General features: G+C 63.8%; 2 protein-coding genes across 2 annotated transcripts in view; both read right to left on the minus strand.

Annotated features, from left to right (window-relative positions):
* The window catches only part of LOC112205869 (polycystin-1-like), a 95565-nt gene extending 92815 nt beyond the window's left edge, over nt 1-2750 (minus strand). Inside the window, 3 exon segments of the mRNA XM_054668235.2 lie at nt 800-871; nt 873-956; nt 1176-2750. Coding sequence (XP_054524210.1) covers nt 800-871; nt 873-956; nt 1176-2750 — 1731 coding nt within the window.
* Nucleotides 2751-3247: 497 nt separating this feature from the next.
* Nucleotides 3248-13257, minus strand: LOC129135370 (polycystin-1-like). The gene is made up of 12 exons (XM_063797680.1): nt 13129-13257; nt 12304-12454; nt 11997-12086; nt 11349-11478; nt 9579-9694; nt 9042-9168; nt 8451-8698; nt 7229-7984; nt 6198-6329; nt 5742-5917; nt 5275-5408; nt 3248-4794 (listed from the first exon to the last, which is right to left on the minus strand). Exons 2-12 carry the CDS (start codon nt 12427-12429, stop codon nt 3248-3250), a joined length of 3582 nt encoding a protein of 1193 aa, XP_063653750.1. The 5' UTR covers nt 12430-12454; nt 13129-13257.
* Nucleotides 13258-15163: the final 1906 nt, after the last annotated feature.

Below are 15163 nucleotides of genomic sequence, written 5' to 3' on the forward strand. Positions count from 1 at the left end.
CCAGGATACTCATCCGGTTTGCCACCTTCCAACCTGGGCGGCGGAAGGGCATACACAGGGCAGAAGACACTGGGGTGTGTGTTCTGGTGTACTGGACCCAGCTGGACCCTGGCAGGAGGCAGGCAATGCTCACTGAGGGCCCCTGGGGGGATGCGTGTGGGAACAGACGTATGTGTGGGTGTGAGGACCGCAGTTGCCACGTAGGCCTGACTCACAGACTCCTGCAGCCCTTAGCGAGGGCCTGGGTCAGGAGGCTGAGCCGGGATGGAACCTGCTCCCACACCCTCCCCTCAGACGACCCCTCTGGGCAGACCCCCAATCAGGCCAGCTGAGGAAAGCAGGGACTGGGGAACAGACACCCACTCTGGGGCACCAGCAGGCCCCGCCTGACAGCAGCAGGAGCAGCCACCACGGGCTCAGGGTCACCAAGCCTCCTGGCTGGTCCAGAGTGGGGAGCGTGAGGGTGAGAACCAGCCCACCACATCCAGCAACAGGGACATGGGCTGGGGACAGTGGCTGCCTCTGGGGTGGGAAGGGGCTCTTCCTCACTGTTGGTATTGCTGGGGGACTGTGTAGCTTTTGTCACTAGAGCATATGTGGCTTGAAGACTGTACGTGGAACTGTGGCAGGTTTGGAAGGAAACAAAGCTGAAGCAGGCTGTCGTGTTACATAGAATTTGCATCAGAAACAGAGAGGGGACAGCGCGCGGCCTCCACCAGCACTAAAACATGGAAAACAGTAGATGAGCAGGGAGGCTGGGCTGTCCAAGGCAAGTGGCCGAGGGGCGGGCGGCACCCACCGTCTGGTTGGTGGCCTCCTCCTTGCAGCCGGCCTTCCACACGGTGAGGCTGAAGGTGTACTCCATGCCAGCCACCAGCCGCCAGCCGCTCCCGTGGAATGGTGACCGTGCTGCTCCCGCAGGGCCCAAAGTTCAGCGCACACCCGCCAGCCTCCCTCTGCAGGCCGAGAACAAGGGGCGACGTGGCCTGAGAACCCCATCCAGTTTTAAAGCAGAGCCCGGCCCAGGAGACAGCGCGGGAGACCCCCTCCCCATGCTGGGACAGGGCCCACCAGGCACTGAGGACGGGCCAGCCCTGGTGGCAAGCTGGGTGTTCTCTGGGCTCATGGGTGTGGACGGGTGAGGGACAGGGAGGACAGCCCTGCCACGCACTGACCTGTGTCGAAGCCACACAGGCCCAGTGGAAACTGAGCGGCGTCTGGTCGCCGTCCTCCAGGTTGGGGTCGTAGGACTCGCTCCCATCCAGCACCAGGTCCTGTGTGTCTGACCACACGCGGTATGAGCCACCCTCAGTGATGGGCACCAGGCGCTCGGGGGCCACCGTCACATTGGCCTGGATGCTCCGTGCCAGTGGCGTGTCCCCAAATGACACAACAAACACAAAGCAGTAGTGCTCCACAGGCAGCGCCAGCCGCGGCAGCACCAGCCGAGGCGGGCTCAAGTCCACGCCGCGCAGGGCCACACGCGCCGGGCGCCCCGGCCGCTGGCAGCTGGCGGTGCGGTACACCTCCCAGCGGTACTCAGTCTGGTAGGTGACGCAGTCGCGCAGGTCAACGTAGGCATCCAAGTAGTTGCGCTGTGATCGTCGCATCAGCACCTGCAGGGGCAGGACCACGTCCACCTCCGGCTCCCGGCAGGCCAGCACCTGGACGGTCACCATGGCCTGCGCCACGAAGAAGCTCACCAGGTTGGAGGCGTTCACCTGCACGCGGTAGTCCCCAGGCCTCAGGTAGGAGTGCTCGGCCCTGGGCTCATCTGTGTCCTGCCCTGGGGACCCATCCCCAAAGTCCCAGTGGTAGGCCACGCGCCGGGGGCTGGGACTGGTGGCGGCCTCAAACTGTGCCGAGCGGTTGGTGAAGCAGGGGCCGCTCCGCAGGGCCACATACTGGACGGCGTCCTGAACGTCCAGCACCAGCGTGCGGTTCTCACTGCCCAGGGCGTTGAAGGCGCGCACCTGGATCTCAAACAGCCCCGCGGCCACGGGCGTGTAGGTGACGTCGCGGCCCGACAGGATGACCAGCGAGTCGCCCTGGACCTTCTGCAGTGAGAAGTACCAGGCGTAGGCGACCCGAGAGCCGCGTTGCACGCGGGCTGTGAAGTTCCTCTCAGTGCCCATGGCGATGCCAGGCTCGCAGTAGTTGGGCACCTGCAGCCCGCTCACGGCCTCCAGCACCACGATGCGCACCTGCGCCTGGGCCCAGCTCACGTGGTTTTTGCCCTGCACGCTCACCACGTGGTCCCCGACGCGGGGGAAGCTGTGGGAGAAACGGGGCCCGGGGAGCACCTCGGGGCTGGCCCTGCCGACCTGCAGGCGGAAGGTGACAGCTGAGCCGGCAGCCAGCAGGATCTGAAAATGGACAAGCTGCCCGGGCGCCACCACTTTGCTGCTGGCCCACAGCACCAGGCCCACGATGGGCTCCTCCACCGTGAGGTTGTACGTGGCTGAGACCCAGCTGACTGCGTTGGAGGCATTGAGCCGGATATTGAAGGTGCCAGCATCCAGGAAGACCATGGTGACATGAGGGCCACGCTTGCTGCTGCCGCCGGGCACAGCCCAGCACCAGCTCACATTGGTGCCCGTGGCCAGCTGCCCCCAAAAGGGCACAGAGGACCCGGCCGCCACGAAGCTGCCTCCTGGCTCGCTGGCCCTGATGCTGAGGCCACTCACAGGCACCTGCACATCCACTTCCACGGTGGCGTTGGCTGAGCCCAGCGGGTTCCCTGCCTTCATGGTGACCAAGTGCAGGCCGGGTGTGGGGAAGCTGTGGGTGGTAAATGGCTCGGCGGTCTCCCAGCTCAGCCCCTCCTCCAAGGACCAAGTGTACGACACCACTGCCACCAGCCAGCTCGGCACTGAAGGTGACGCTTGTGTTGACGGCAGCTGGGTTCGGGGAGGTGGCCACCATCAGCCACCCCACAGGCTCCACGAAGTCCACGGTGCAGTCGGCCCAGGCGCTGCCCAGCATGTTGGTGGCCCACAGCTGCACACGGTAGGTGCCGGCCTCGAGCGCAGTGAGCGAGAAGCCTTTGTCGCTGCTGGCCAGGGCCGGGCCCCTGTCCCTCCAGGCAGTCCAGCTGTAGGAGATGTTGGTGCCGTCCCTGACCATGGCCTGCAGCTGTACCGTGTGGTTGGTGGGGAAGTAGCGGCCACCGCCCACCACCTACAGCCCCTCTATGAGCTGCAGGACATAGACGAAGATGCTGTCCTGGGCGGAGCCCACCTTGTTCTCAGCCGTGACGATGATATTGAAAGTGCCCACGGAGCGGAAGGTGTAAACAGATGGTAGGACCCCCAGGGATGGGCGTGCAGCGGTCACAGAGCACCCAGGAATAGCGCACATCACTGCCGGCCTCCAGCGAGGTGCTGAAGCTCACGCTCCCATTCAGGAGCACCACCGTGCGGCTGGCATTGACAACGAGCCCCCGCACGCGCCGCTTCACCGTCACATTGAGCCAGGCCTCACTGCGGCTCACCTCATTCCAGCCGGCCACCCTAACGGTGAAGTCACCTGTGCTGTTGGAAGCGTGGGTGACCTCCGGACCCTCGAGCCGCCCACCGTCCCCCAGATCCCACAGGTAGCTGGCGGGGCGCCCACGGCCCACGGCAGAGAACAGGTATGGCTGCTGCAGCTCCAGCCCAAGGGAGCCATTGACTTTGATGCTGGTGACCAGCACGGGCTCCTGCACCTCCACCAGGGCTGAGTCATTGGCAGCGGAGATGATGTTGGACGTGGTGACTGTCACAAGATAGGGGCCTGGGTCTCGGTAGATGAACGTCACCTCAGGGCCCCCGGCACGGGCGGGGGCGGCTTCCTCGGTGCCAAAGTCCCAGGTGTAGCGGTAGGGGAGCGGGGGCCAGGCACATGCCACCAGCCGGGCCTCGTCCCCGAGCTGCACAAACTGCTTCTCTGGCTGCAGGGTGACGTTGCCCACCTCTGGCTCCATGCAGATGCTGGCGAAGTAACGCGCCCTGTTCACGCGGCTGGACAGCACCAGCGCCAGGGGGAACGTGCCGCTCCGCGTGAAGTTGTGTGTCACCGTCGGGCACCCCCGCACGGTCGTGTTGGAGGAGCCATCCCCAAAGGTCCAGTCGAAGAGGTAGTGGGCCGGGTTCCCGGTGACGTAGGCCGTGAGCCGCGCGTCAGGCTGCGTGGGGATGCAGGCGGCGGGCTCGACGCGCAGCACCTCCAGGACGAAGACCAGCACGTGCAGGCTCCGGGCCAGGTGGCCGGCGGGGCTGGCCGCACCCACGGTCACTGTGCAGTTCTGTGCCCGCAGGTACACATGCTCCACTGTGGCCTCCGGGCCCGACGGCACGGTGCCGTCCCCCATGTCAAAGGTCCATGTGATGTTGTCGCCCGTCTGCACCGCGGCGCTGACCACCACGGGGGCGCCCTGCTCCACGGCCAGGCTCGTGTCCACGCTGAGCCCGCGGAGCTCCTCAAAGACGCCCACATCCGCCTGGGCCGCCGCACCGCTCACCGTGTTGTTGACCTCCAGGCGCACGTGGTAGGTGCCCCTCGAGGCATAGGTGTGGTTGGCAGGCGGCTGGCTCTGGGTCAGGACAGGGGAGCCGTCCCCGAAGTCCCACGTGTAAAGAACACCCCCAGGCGAGGGCAGCGGGTGCGGGTAGAAGGTGACGGGCCGGCCGGCCACCAGGACGCCGTCACTCACACCCACAGCCACGGAGGGCAGGGCGGCACGCACGCTCACAGGCACCTGCTGCGTCCGGTTCTCGAAGGCATTAGATGTCAGCACGGTCAGGACGTACTCACCTGTGGGGACAGGCCCAAGTGGGGCAGCCGCGGCACCCCCACCTGCTCCCCACCCGCTCGGCAGAAGCCCCCCCACCTGAGGAGCCCGGGGTGAACGGCTGCACCTGCGGCCCAGCCTTAAGGGTCCCAGGCTCCCAAGCCACGTGCGGGACGGAGCACAGGTGCAGCAGCACTGAGGGCTGCCTGGTGAGGACGGCACCGCCTCCAAGTGCAGCTGCACTCGGGGCAGCAGAGCAGCAAGAGCCAGGCCGGCGGGGGGGGCAGTTCAGGGGGGGCAGTTCAGGGGACCCAGCTTCCCTGTCCACTGCCCCCACGCCTGGCCCCTCCCTCACCCCAGTAGGGGCCTAAGCCATCATCAGCCCAGGTGAGGTGACAGTGAGGGCTGTTGGGGAGGAAGCGGGGCAGCTTGACTCGGGAACTGGGGGGGCCCCGTGCTCAGAGCCTGAAAGGCAGTGGCCCCCTCACCCCCTCATCCCTCACCTGGGGCAGCGTAGGTGTGCGTGACATTGTGCTCCACCAGCACCTGGGCCACCGAGGGGTCTGGAACCGAGAAGGACTCGTTGCACGGAGGCTGGAACTGGTGGAGGGCCTGCTCCCCATCCCCAAAGGTCCACCTGCCGGGGCGGTGGGAGGCAGTGAGTGAACCGGGACGGGGGTGCGCAGTGGCGGGGCACAGGTGCGTGGTGGCGGGGCAGGGGGTGCTTGGGACCCAGCCGAGGCTCCACTCTGCAGTCACGCCCCGGGCCTCCATTCAGGGCCCACCCGGCTGTGCTGAGGCCTCTCCCGGTTCCCGTGCAGCCTCAGGGCTCCTGTGCACCCAGTACCTCCCAACAGACAGGGAAACCGAGGCTCAGAAAAGCAACCCCCCGATGTGGGGTCCCTCGGCTGAGGCTGGGGCCGGGACAAGAGCCTGGTGCCCACCCCAAACCGGCCCCCGAGTCACTCACAGGAAGGCCACCTCCACGGCCGAGTCCACCAGCACGCCCGCCATCAGTGCCAGCGTGGCACTGGGGGACAGCACGGCCGGCACTGTGGAGACCCGCAGGCCCTGCATCCTGTTCATCCGCTCCACGGTGACGTTGTAGTTCACAGTGACGTTGCTCACGTGGTTGGAGGCCGTCAGCTGCAGGGACAGGCATCAGTGGGCCCAGGTGGCAGGTGAGAGGCCTGGCCCTGCTTGGCGTCCCTCCCTCCATGCACCCACAGCCATGGCAGCGTCCTCGGGCAGCATGAAGCAGAGCAGAAGGCAGAAGTGAAGGTGGAGCCCGCCCCCGCCCCGCCCCATCCCCTCCCCTGCCCCGCCCCATCCCCTCCCCTGCCCCGCCCCATCCCCTCCCCCGCCCCGCCCCATCCCCTCCCCCGCCCCGCCCCATCCCCTCCCCTCCCCACCCCCGCCCACCTACTGAGAGCTTGAAGACCGCCGCGCTCTGATAAATGACATTGAAGACCACGTTCTGGAAGGTCAGGGACTGCTTGTCGTTGATAGTCCACCGGAAGACCATGTCCGAGCCGGCCTCCACCACGGGGCTGTACCTCTGCGGGGGGAGTGGTGTCAGCCTGGGCTCTGCGGAGGACTCTGCCCTTAGCCTGTCGCCTTCTGGACACACCTCCCGTCAGGCTGGAGAGTCCCACGCCGGGCACAGAGGAGAGGAGGTGCCCGGGGCTCTGCATGCCATGGGAGCCAAGCCCGGGCTGGGACACTGACTGTCTGGCTCTCCAGCCAGCCATGTAGTACTACTAATGCCTCAACCGCTCTGTGCCTCAGTTTCCCCATCTGTAAAGCAAACCTAGTACCAGCTACAAAGAGTCCACCTCTCTCTGAGTCTTCTCAGACCCTCCCGGGGCTCCTGCCCCAGCTCCTCAGCCAGAGGGCTCGGAGCAGTGAGGGGAGGCACACGGGCCTCACAGGGACAGCACCTACACTGGCTTACAGAACCCAGGACAGGCTGCACAGGTCACGCCATTTCTGATGGCCCCTCCCAAGGCCCCTGGTGAAGGGGCAGGTACCCGCAAGACGGAGACAGCCCTGTCCCCCATGTACCCAGCATGGTGGCACCGCGGGCAGCCCACAGTTTCCCATCAGGGGTTCAGACTCCACCTCAAAAGCCACTCGCTTTAGCCAGGCGAGAACACAGCAGAGGGCGTGAGAGACTCACGGGGGCTCGTGTGAGGTCAGGGAGCGGAGTTTTAAATTCATTTCGTGAAATGAGACGGTGGAATGAGTTAGCGGAGCCGCTGTCAGAGCCGTGACTTTCTAGGAATTTAAAGCCCACCAGGTAGCCTGAGGAGCCAGCCAGCAGGACCTGCCCGGGGCCGACGTCCCCAGTAACTGGGCTGCTGCCCTCACTGGGAAGCCAGGCCTCACGCCCTGTGTGAGCACCCTGTCTGCAGGCACCTGCCTGGGGGCTGGTGGTGGAGCCTCGGCCATACTCACCACTAGGACTCCCTGCAGTACACGGGCCTCGGGGCTGGGCGTGGCGCGGAGGCCACAGATGGGCTCCTCCGCCGTCACCCGCAGGCTGAGGTTGGCCCGACTGGCGCTGTTTTCCACCACAACGTCCATCACGTGCTCCCCCTCACTGAGCCACGGCAGTGCTACCACTGAGAACAGGGTATCATTGGTCTCCCAGGGGCAGCCGGGCACGAAGGTGGCCACCAGGGCAGGGCAGGCATTCTCAAAGCGGGCGCTGACACTGCCCCCAGGCCAGCGAGCCGTGGCCGTGGCGTTGGCACCAGAGTCCACCTGGAGCACCAAGGCTGAGCCGTTGGTGGGCACGTAGAGGCGGCCGTCGCGGGGAGCAGGGTAGATGACCCGCAGCCCAGCCACTGGGGAGACCACGTCAAAGCTGCAGGACAGGTTGTGCCTGGACACGCCATTGCCCACCTCTGCCCGGACCTCATAGCGCCCAGGCAGCCGCAGCCCAGGGTTGGGCCTCAGGCCCAGCAGCACGGTGAGCTGTTCCGTGGCTGCAAGCAGCCGCAGGGCACAGGCAGGGCAGGCCCAAGTGCCCTCCGGCTGGGCTGGCAAGTGGGGCAGCCATGACGAGGCGTTGGCGGAGAGGTACGGGGCCTGGGGACCAGGGTGGCCGGGAGCCGGCGAGCAGTGCAGGAGGGCGCCAGGGCCAGCGTCGTGCTGCAAGCCAACGAGGTCACCAGGGAGCATGAGGACATCCTGGCCGTGGAGGGTGACCTGTGGAGAGGGAGGCAGGGCTGCATCACGTCCTCACGGTCATGGCCTGTGGACCCCTGCACGACGGATGAGGGTGGACACGCAGGGCTCCCCGCTTCGTCAGCCACACCTCAGGGAGCCTCCCCACAGTGCTCGTGACAAGGACAGGCAGGACAGTTGCAGACAGGGGGACACACGGGGAGAGGACACAGGCCAAGACCTGGCAGACAGGAAGGAGCGGCTGTGCTGGGAGAGAGGAAGAGGAGGCACAGCTCGTGCCAAGGGCCCAGGCGAGAGCTTCTCCCACTGGGAGAGGGGCAAGGGCACTGCAGAGGTCGGAGGTTGGAGGTCGGAGGTCAGAGGTGGCAAGGACGTGGGAGGGGCCTGCAGGCTGGGTGTGTCTGGTGAGCAGACACAGACCTCGGGCAGCAGACAGGAAGGTGGCCTGAGGAGATGCAGGGAACAGACCCAGGTCAGGGCCACACACCGAGCACTGCGCGGGGTGCCCCGCGGGAACGGAGAAGAGGAACTCTCTCCATAGCGCATAGGGGGCCCTGGGTAGCCCTGGCCCTGACGTGCAGCCATTGGCGCAGGCCTGGGGGTGGCAGGAGGCGTCCAGCGGCAAGCAGATGTTGGCTCCAGGGCACCAGCGTCCCCCTGGCATGCACGCGGGGGCCAGCTGGGTCCTGTTGTCCAGGGACCTGCTCTCAGGCTCGCTGCCGTTCTCCGGGGTCCCTGCGAGGAGGGGAGGGTGTTGGGGCCCTGATTCGCCCACGGGCCACCGTCAGAGATGCCCAACTGCCTGCACCAGCAAGCCTGGCCTTGCTGTGAGGACAGGTCTCCCAGCCCGGGCAGCACTCCCAGCCCAGTGCTGCGTCCCTGTCTCCGGCCAGCCGACTGACCCAGGCCGGCCCCACCCAATCCACCCCCAGGACACCTGGAATGAGCTGGTGTCTCTGGAACCCCTGCTCTGTCCACCTAAGACTGGGAACCACTCTGGAGGCCACAGGACCAGCAGACGTGAGAGCTCAGAGAGGCCACCCCGAGTCCTGCGGCGCCCACCACCCCAGAGTCCCACCTGCTGTGCTGAGGAGCCGGTACACCTGCAGCCGCAGCTGGGCGGGCCGCCAGAGCTCCTGGGTCCCAAATTCGGCCATGGTGAGGAAGGCTTCACGGCTCAGACGCAAGCCCGGGAATACCATGACCTGGTGGGCAGGGGGCCGCCTCAGCTCCACAGACCCCACCCCAGCCTGAAGCCCAGACTCCCCCCACCCGAACTTCCCAGGAAGAGGGGAGGGAAGGAGAGCGAGCCATCAGACCCCCACAGGCCTGGCTCCTGTCGCTCCAGAGGAAGACTCCGATGGAAACTGTCCATTGGGGGCAGGACCCCTGACCTGCCTTTCAGGAATAACTCACACACACTCAGAGAAAAAGCCTGGGGGGAATGTGAGTAAACGCTTTCCTCTCTGCACTCTGGATTTTCCCAACCATCTTCACTGGGCACAAGCAACATTAAGGCCCCCAAGTTTTTTGGCGAGACCCACAGTGGGCAGGGCAGGCAAGGCCTCCAGGGGCAGGCAGGAGGGCAGGTTGTAGAACGTGGGGGGCCGACTACCTCCACGGGCTCGTGCGGGGCTGACAGGCCGTCCTGCTGTGCCAGAGGCGTCAGGGGTCCCTGCGGGTCCCCACTGGGCGCTCCCACGAGGAGGTTCTCGGCATCCTGCACTGGGCCTGGGGTGGCGAGTGCACAGTGAGGCGCCGGGCCAGGGCCCAGGACACCAGCATGAACAGACTGGGGACCGAGCCGCCTGAGAACCCCCCCACCAGCCCCTCCTCCTCAGACCAGGCTCCACCGCGGGCGCCCGGCAGGCCCCTAACCACAGCCAGCGTCTCTGCACTCCAGCCTGGGCAACAAGAGCGAAACTCCGTCTCAAAAAAAAAAAAAAAGTATATATTTTTAAAAGACATTGGCCGGGTGCGGTGGCTCACGCCTGTAATCCCAGCACTTTGGGAGGCCAAGGTGGGGAGATCACGAGGTCAGGAGATCGAGACCATCCTGGCCAACACGGTAAAACCCCGTCTCTACTAAAAATATAAAAATTAGCTGGGCACGGTGGTGCATGCCTGTAAACCCAGCTACTAGGTACTCGGGAGGCTGAGGCAGGAGAATCGCTTGAACCAGGGAGTCGGAGGTTGCGGCGAGCTGAGATCATGCCACTGCACTGCGGCCTGGAGACAAGAGCAAGACTCCGTCTCAAAAAAAAAAAAAGACATCAACTAATTGCAGTGTGTGGACCTTATTTGGCTCTTAATTCAAACTATTAAACCAAAAATGTGAACACACCAGGCCTTCGGTGGCATGAAGGAATTGTCTGTTGTGTTAGGTGGGTCTGCAGTATTGCGATGCCCTCCAAAATGCTTGCAGATAAAAGGGTGGCTGGAATTTGGTTCAAAACGTGGGTCAGGGCTTGGCGTGGTGGCTCATGCCTGTAATCCCAGCACTTTGGGAGGCCGAGGCGGGCGGATCGTCTGAGGTCAGGAGTTCAAGACCAGCCTGACCAATATGGAGAAACCCTGTCTCTACTAAAAATACAAAATTAGCCAGTCATGGTGGTGCACGCCTATAATCCCAGCTACTCGGGAGGCTGAGGCAGGAAAAGCGCTTGAACCCAGGAGGCGGAGGTTGCCATGAGCCGAGATCGTGCCATTGCACTCCAGCCTTGGCAACAAGAGTGAACTCCGTCTCAAAAAAAAAAAAAAAAAACCACATGGGTCAGGAGGGGAAGGGTCGGGGCAGGGAGGGCAGGGCAGGCTCTGGGGTGGGGGGTCTGTGAGTCAGCCACGGCTCTGCCCACGTCTCCCCACGAAGCTTCGAGCCACGCAGAGCAGCACGTTTTGCAGTACGCCATCTTTCCCAAAAGCCACCACCTCTCGGCAGCATCATTAACCCAAGGGAGGCTGTGGCCTCAGAAGCCCTGGCTGTCCTCCACCTGGAACTGGACACAGCTGTCCCTGCTGATCTTCAGCAGCCAGGGAGCCACAAGTGGAGAGGCACCTGCGTGAGCCCCCCAGGAAGGCTACTGGTGACACCCAGACAGCAACGCTCCTGGACCCTTAAACACCTGCCAGCAGCTGTGATCTGTGTCCTTCACCTCTCCCAGCTTGACCCCTCTTCCCTGGGGAAAACCCAGCCGTCTCCCCGAGGAGGAGTTTGCAGGGTAGACAGCAAAATGGCTGGGCTGCCCCCACAGCACAGAGGGTGGCCTGGGGGGCCAGCCAGGGCCTTAACATCCTTCCTAAGGCCCTAGCTTCCCATGGGTCCCCTCACCCCACCTTCCAGAACTCTCCCAGCGGCGGCCCCAGGTGTGTACAGAACAGCACCCACCTGCCCACATGAGGTCGCCCTGTGCCCTGTTGCACACTTGAGGGGCCTGGCATTTGGAATCTTGCCAGCTCAGGCTGGGACAGGCCACCAACTCCCAGGGTCCCCCTCCTCCAAATCCCAGGACCAGAGCCTAAGGGGACAACACAAGGCAGGGGCGGGGGCTCCACTGCTGTGCCAAGGGCCTGGAGAACACGGGCCTTGCTCTCCGCTCAGCAGCCACCAGCGCCCTTCTCTCCTGGACAGCTCCTGAGGGGCTGCTCTCATGGACACCATCAGGTGCTGGGAAGCAGGAACCACCAGGACCTGGACAGAGTCCCCAGTGACCGGCCTGGCAGACAGAGGAGCCCTCAGCTACAGCATCAGAAACAACGGGTGGGGTAGGTCTGATGCAATTCTGTGGGCGCTGTTGCCAGGCAGGAGGAGGCCATCTCCACAGAGACAGCCGCGAGACACACGCGTCCGCAGTCAGGGAGCGCAGGAGCAATGTGGCCCCGAGGGGCACGGGCTCCATTGGTCCAGGAGAACCCATTCTTCTCCCACCCTCGAGACCACCCAGCAAAGCCCCAAGGACACACGGCTCCCCTAAGGAAGGGTGGCCACAGGCGGGAGTGACCCAGAAACGTTACAAAACCAAATGCCAGAACCCACCCAATGTTTAGCAAGCCTGGGGATGTGCCACGTCCCCCAGGGATCCAGCACGCACCCAAGGAGACACTGTCCCGGCGAGGAGCCTGGAGCCTGGGAAATACAAGGCATCAGACTGGTCCCAAGACTCTCCCCAGCGCTGGGGACAACTGTCTGCTTATCTTAGTCCCCTGCGCCCTTTTCAATCCAACCCTGGGTCCTGGGCACCTCATAGTTCCAAACCCCTGCTATGCACATCCCGGCTGTGATGCCTGGGACAGGTCCTGTCCTGGCTGTGATGCCTGGGACAGGTCGTGTCACCTCTCCAAACCTGTTTCCTCATCTGTGAAATGCAAATCTCCACGGTCCCTATGCCTCGGATGGTCAGAGTCAGGATTCCGCATGACGACCCCCAACAGGAGCCTGGCACAGACCTGGCTCTGGGCAGCGTCTCCATAAAGGCCACCTGTTGTTTTTATCTCCTGAAAGCGAACATGACAAGGCTTTAACCCCCCCACGGCAATCCCCCCTCACCCCTGTTCTCAGGATAGCCTTGGAACCCAATAGCAGAGCGCCTGAGGCCCTTCATGACCCCAGCCCACCCGCGAGCCCACCTCCCACCCTGCCCCTACCCCTCACACCTCCCGTGGCCAGCCTCCAGCCTCACGGTCTTTGCTCACACCGTTCACCCCCCTTCTTCTGGACCCACCTCATCGCCCCTTCCTAAGCATCAGCCCAATTCTTGCACATCCATCAAATCTTTGTCCAGACACCTCCTGGAACTCTTCCCTGCAGCCCCCTACAGCCATCCCCACCTCTCCGGGTACCCCGCAGCCCCAGGCCGCATCCCAATTCCTCTCCAATTAGCGACTGTTTGTCCTCCCAGCTGAGCGCGGCCTCCGCGCCCCGCCCCCGCTGGCGTCTGCAGAGCCCCCGGGTGGGACGTCTGTCTCCAGACCCGGGCTTTTTCGGCTCCCGGGGGCCGTGCCAACCGCGGCTCCAGGCGTTCCTTATTTAGCAGGGCCGCCGTGCCGCGCCGGAGCCTCGCCCTGGGAGCGTCCTGGCCCGCGTCCTGCTTCCCGTCCCGGGCCAGGGAACGCGCCCACGCCCGCCCGTCCCGCGGCCTCTCCCGGGTGCCGCTGGGCCCGCTACTCACAGCGCTGTGGCGTCCGCGGGGATGCGCAGCGCGGGACCGAGCGTCCGCAGCCCGCGGCCCGAGCAGTTGACGCGGCAGGCGGCGCCGGGCGCTGGGCCGCAGAGGCAGGGGGGCTCGCAGGGCCCGCAGCCGCGCCCGGGGCCCCCCGCCAGCGCCCCGAGCCACAGGCCCAGGCCCAGGGCCAGCGCCAGGCGGGCGGGCGCGGCGGGCGGCATCGTTAGGGCAGCGCGCGCATGGCCCCGCCGTCCCCAGGCCCGCCCGCGCGCGGAGGCCGCGGCTCAGGCGGGGTCGGCGGACCGCATGGCGGGCGCGGGGCTGGATGGGGCTGCGGCCGCGACCTGCTGCTGAGCGACGCCCGCTCGGGGCTCGGAGCCAGGCCGCTCCGGGAGCTCGGCCGCCCGCTCGGACGTTGGCGCTGCAGTGCGGGGCCCGCCGCGGCTCCTCCTCCTCCCCGCGCGGCGCGGGGCGGACGGGGCGAGGGGGGGCGGGGCGGGTGCAGGCTCCGCCCCCTTCGCCACAGCGCGACCGGGCCAGCGATGAGGGACTGGCATCCGGAGGCTTCACCCTCCGCGCCACAAAGCGAGTCTATCCCATGATAAATGCTGATCTGGATCCCGGGCAGGGTTCTCTCTCTGACAGGGCTTCAGGACATCCCCCAGGCTGAAAGATGATGACAGTGCTCAAACTCTCTTGGGCATAAGAATCACCAGGAAGTGCCCTGGGTCCCAGCCCAGATCTTCACTCCATAGGTCTGAGGCTAACCCTGAGATCTGCCTGTCTCTCAAGGTGGAGCCAGTCTCACGGGCATACAACATTCAGAAGGGGCCCGTGCTTGGTTTAATCCTCTGTTGTCATTATGTTCACATTCTTAATAATTTGTTTTTGTTTTTTTGAGACAAGGTCTCACTCTGTCACCCAGGTTGGAGTGCAATGGCATAATCTAGCTCATTGCAGCCTCAACCTCCCTGGACTCAAGCGATCCTCCCACCTCAGCCTCTTGAGTAGCTGAGATGACAGGCACCCACCACCATGCCCAGCTAATTTTTGTATTTTCAGTAGAGACGGTGTTTCACCATGTTGGCCAGGCTGGTCTTGAAACCCTGACCTCAAGTGATCCACCCACCTCAGCCTCCGAAAATGCTGGGATTATAGGCATGAGCCACCACCCCTGGCCTATTTTCACATTCTTAATAATTTTACTTAAAAAAAATTTTTTTAGAGACAGGATCTCACTAAGTTGCCCAGTCTGGACTCACACTCCTGGGCTCAAGCATTCCTCATGCCCCAGCCTCCTGAGTAGCTGGGACTACAGGAACATGCCACCATGCTTGATCCTTAATATTTTTTGAAGCTAAAGACCTTGCATTTTTATTTTGCACTGAGCCCCATGCATTACATAGCTGGTCCCGGCTGCTGGTCTCCAAGCCATACTTAAACAGCAACGGATTAAGGAACGATGTCAAGTGTAAATGTGAACACACTTCAAATAGTTCAGCTTACATTTACTGAGCACCTAGTATGCGCTGTGCACTGGTGCCAGGCAGGCTAGAACACAATGGTCACTGAGCCCAAAGGCTGTTCTTGAGGAATTCACAGGTGAGTGGAGGATCTTAGTTTATTCATCAGTGTGCCTGAGGCTGAGCATCCAGCATTAAACAAAAGACCAGGCTCTGCTGGGGGAGGACCTCTTAAGGGGGAAAGATTCCGCCAGCACCAAAGCTGGGGACTGAAGCTGAACTAAGAGTTAACAAGAAAACAGGCACCTAATAGATCAGAATTAAGATTTTCAAAGAGCAGAGAAAGGCCCTGTAAAAGTATGATAGCTTAGGCAACACAGCAAGACCCTGTCTCTACCAATAAATAAATAAATTAGCTGAGCATGGTGGCGTGTGCCTCTAGTCCCAGCTACTTGGGAGGCTGAGGTGGAAGGATCACTTGAGCACGGGAGGTTGAGGCTGCAGTGAGCCAGGGTCGTGCCGCTGCACTCCAGCTTGGGTGACACAGTGAGGCCCTGTCTCAACAACAGCAGCAAAAA

Source organism: Pan troglodytes, chromosome 18, assembly GCF_028858775.2.
Source record: "Pan troglodytes isolate AG18354 chromosome 18, NHGRI_mPanTro3-v2.0_pri, whole genome shotgun sequence".
Lineage (NCBI taxonomy): Eukaryota > Metazoa > Chordata > Mammalia > Primates > Hominidae > Pan > Pan troglodytes.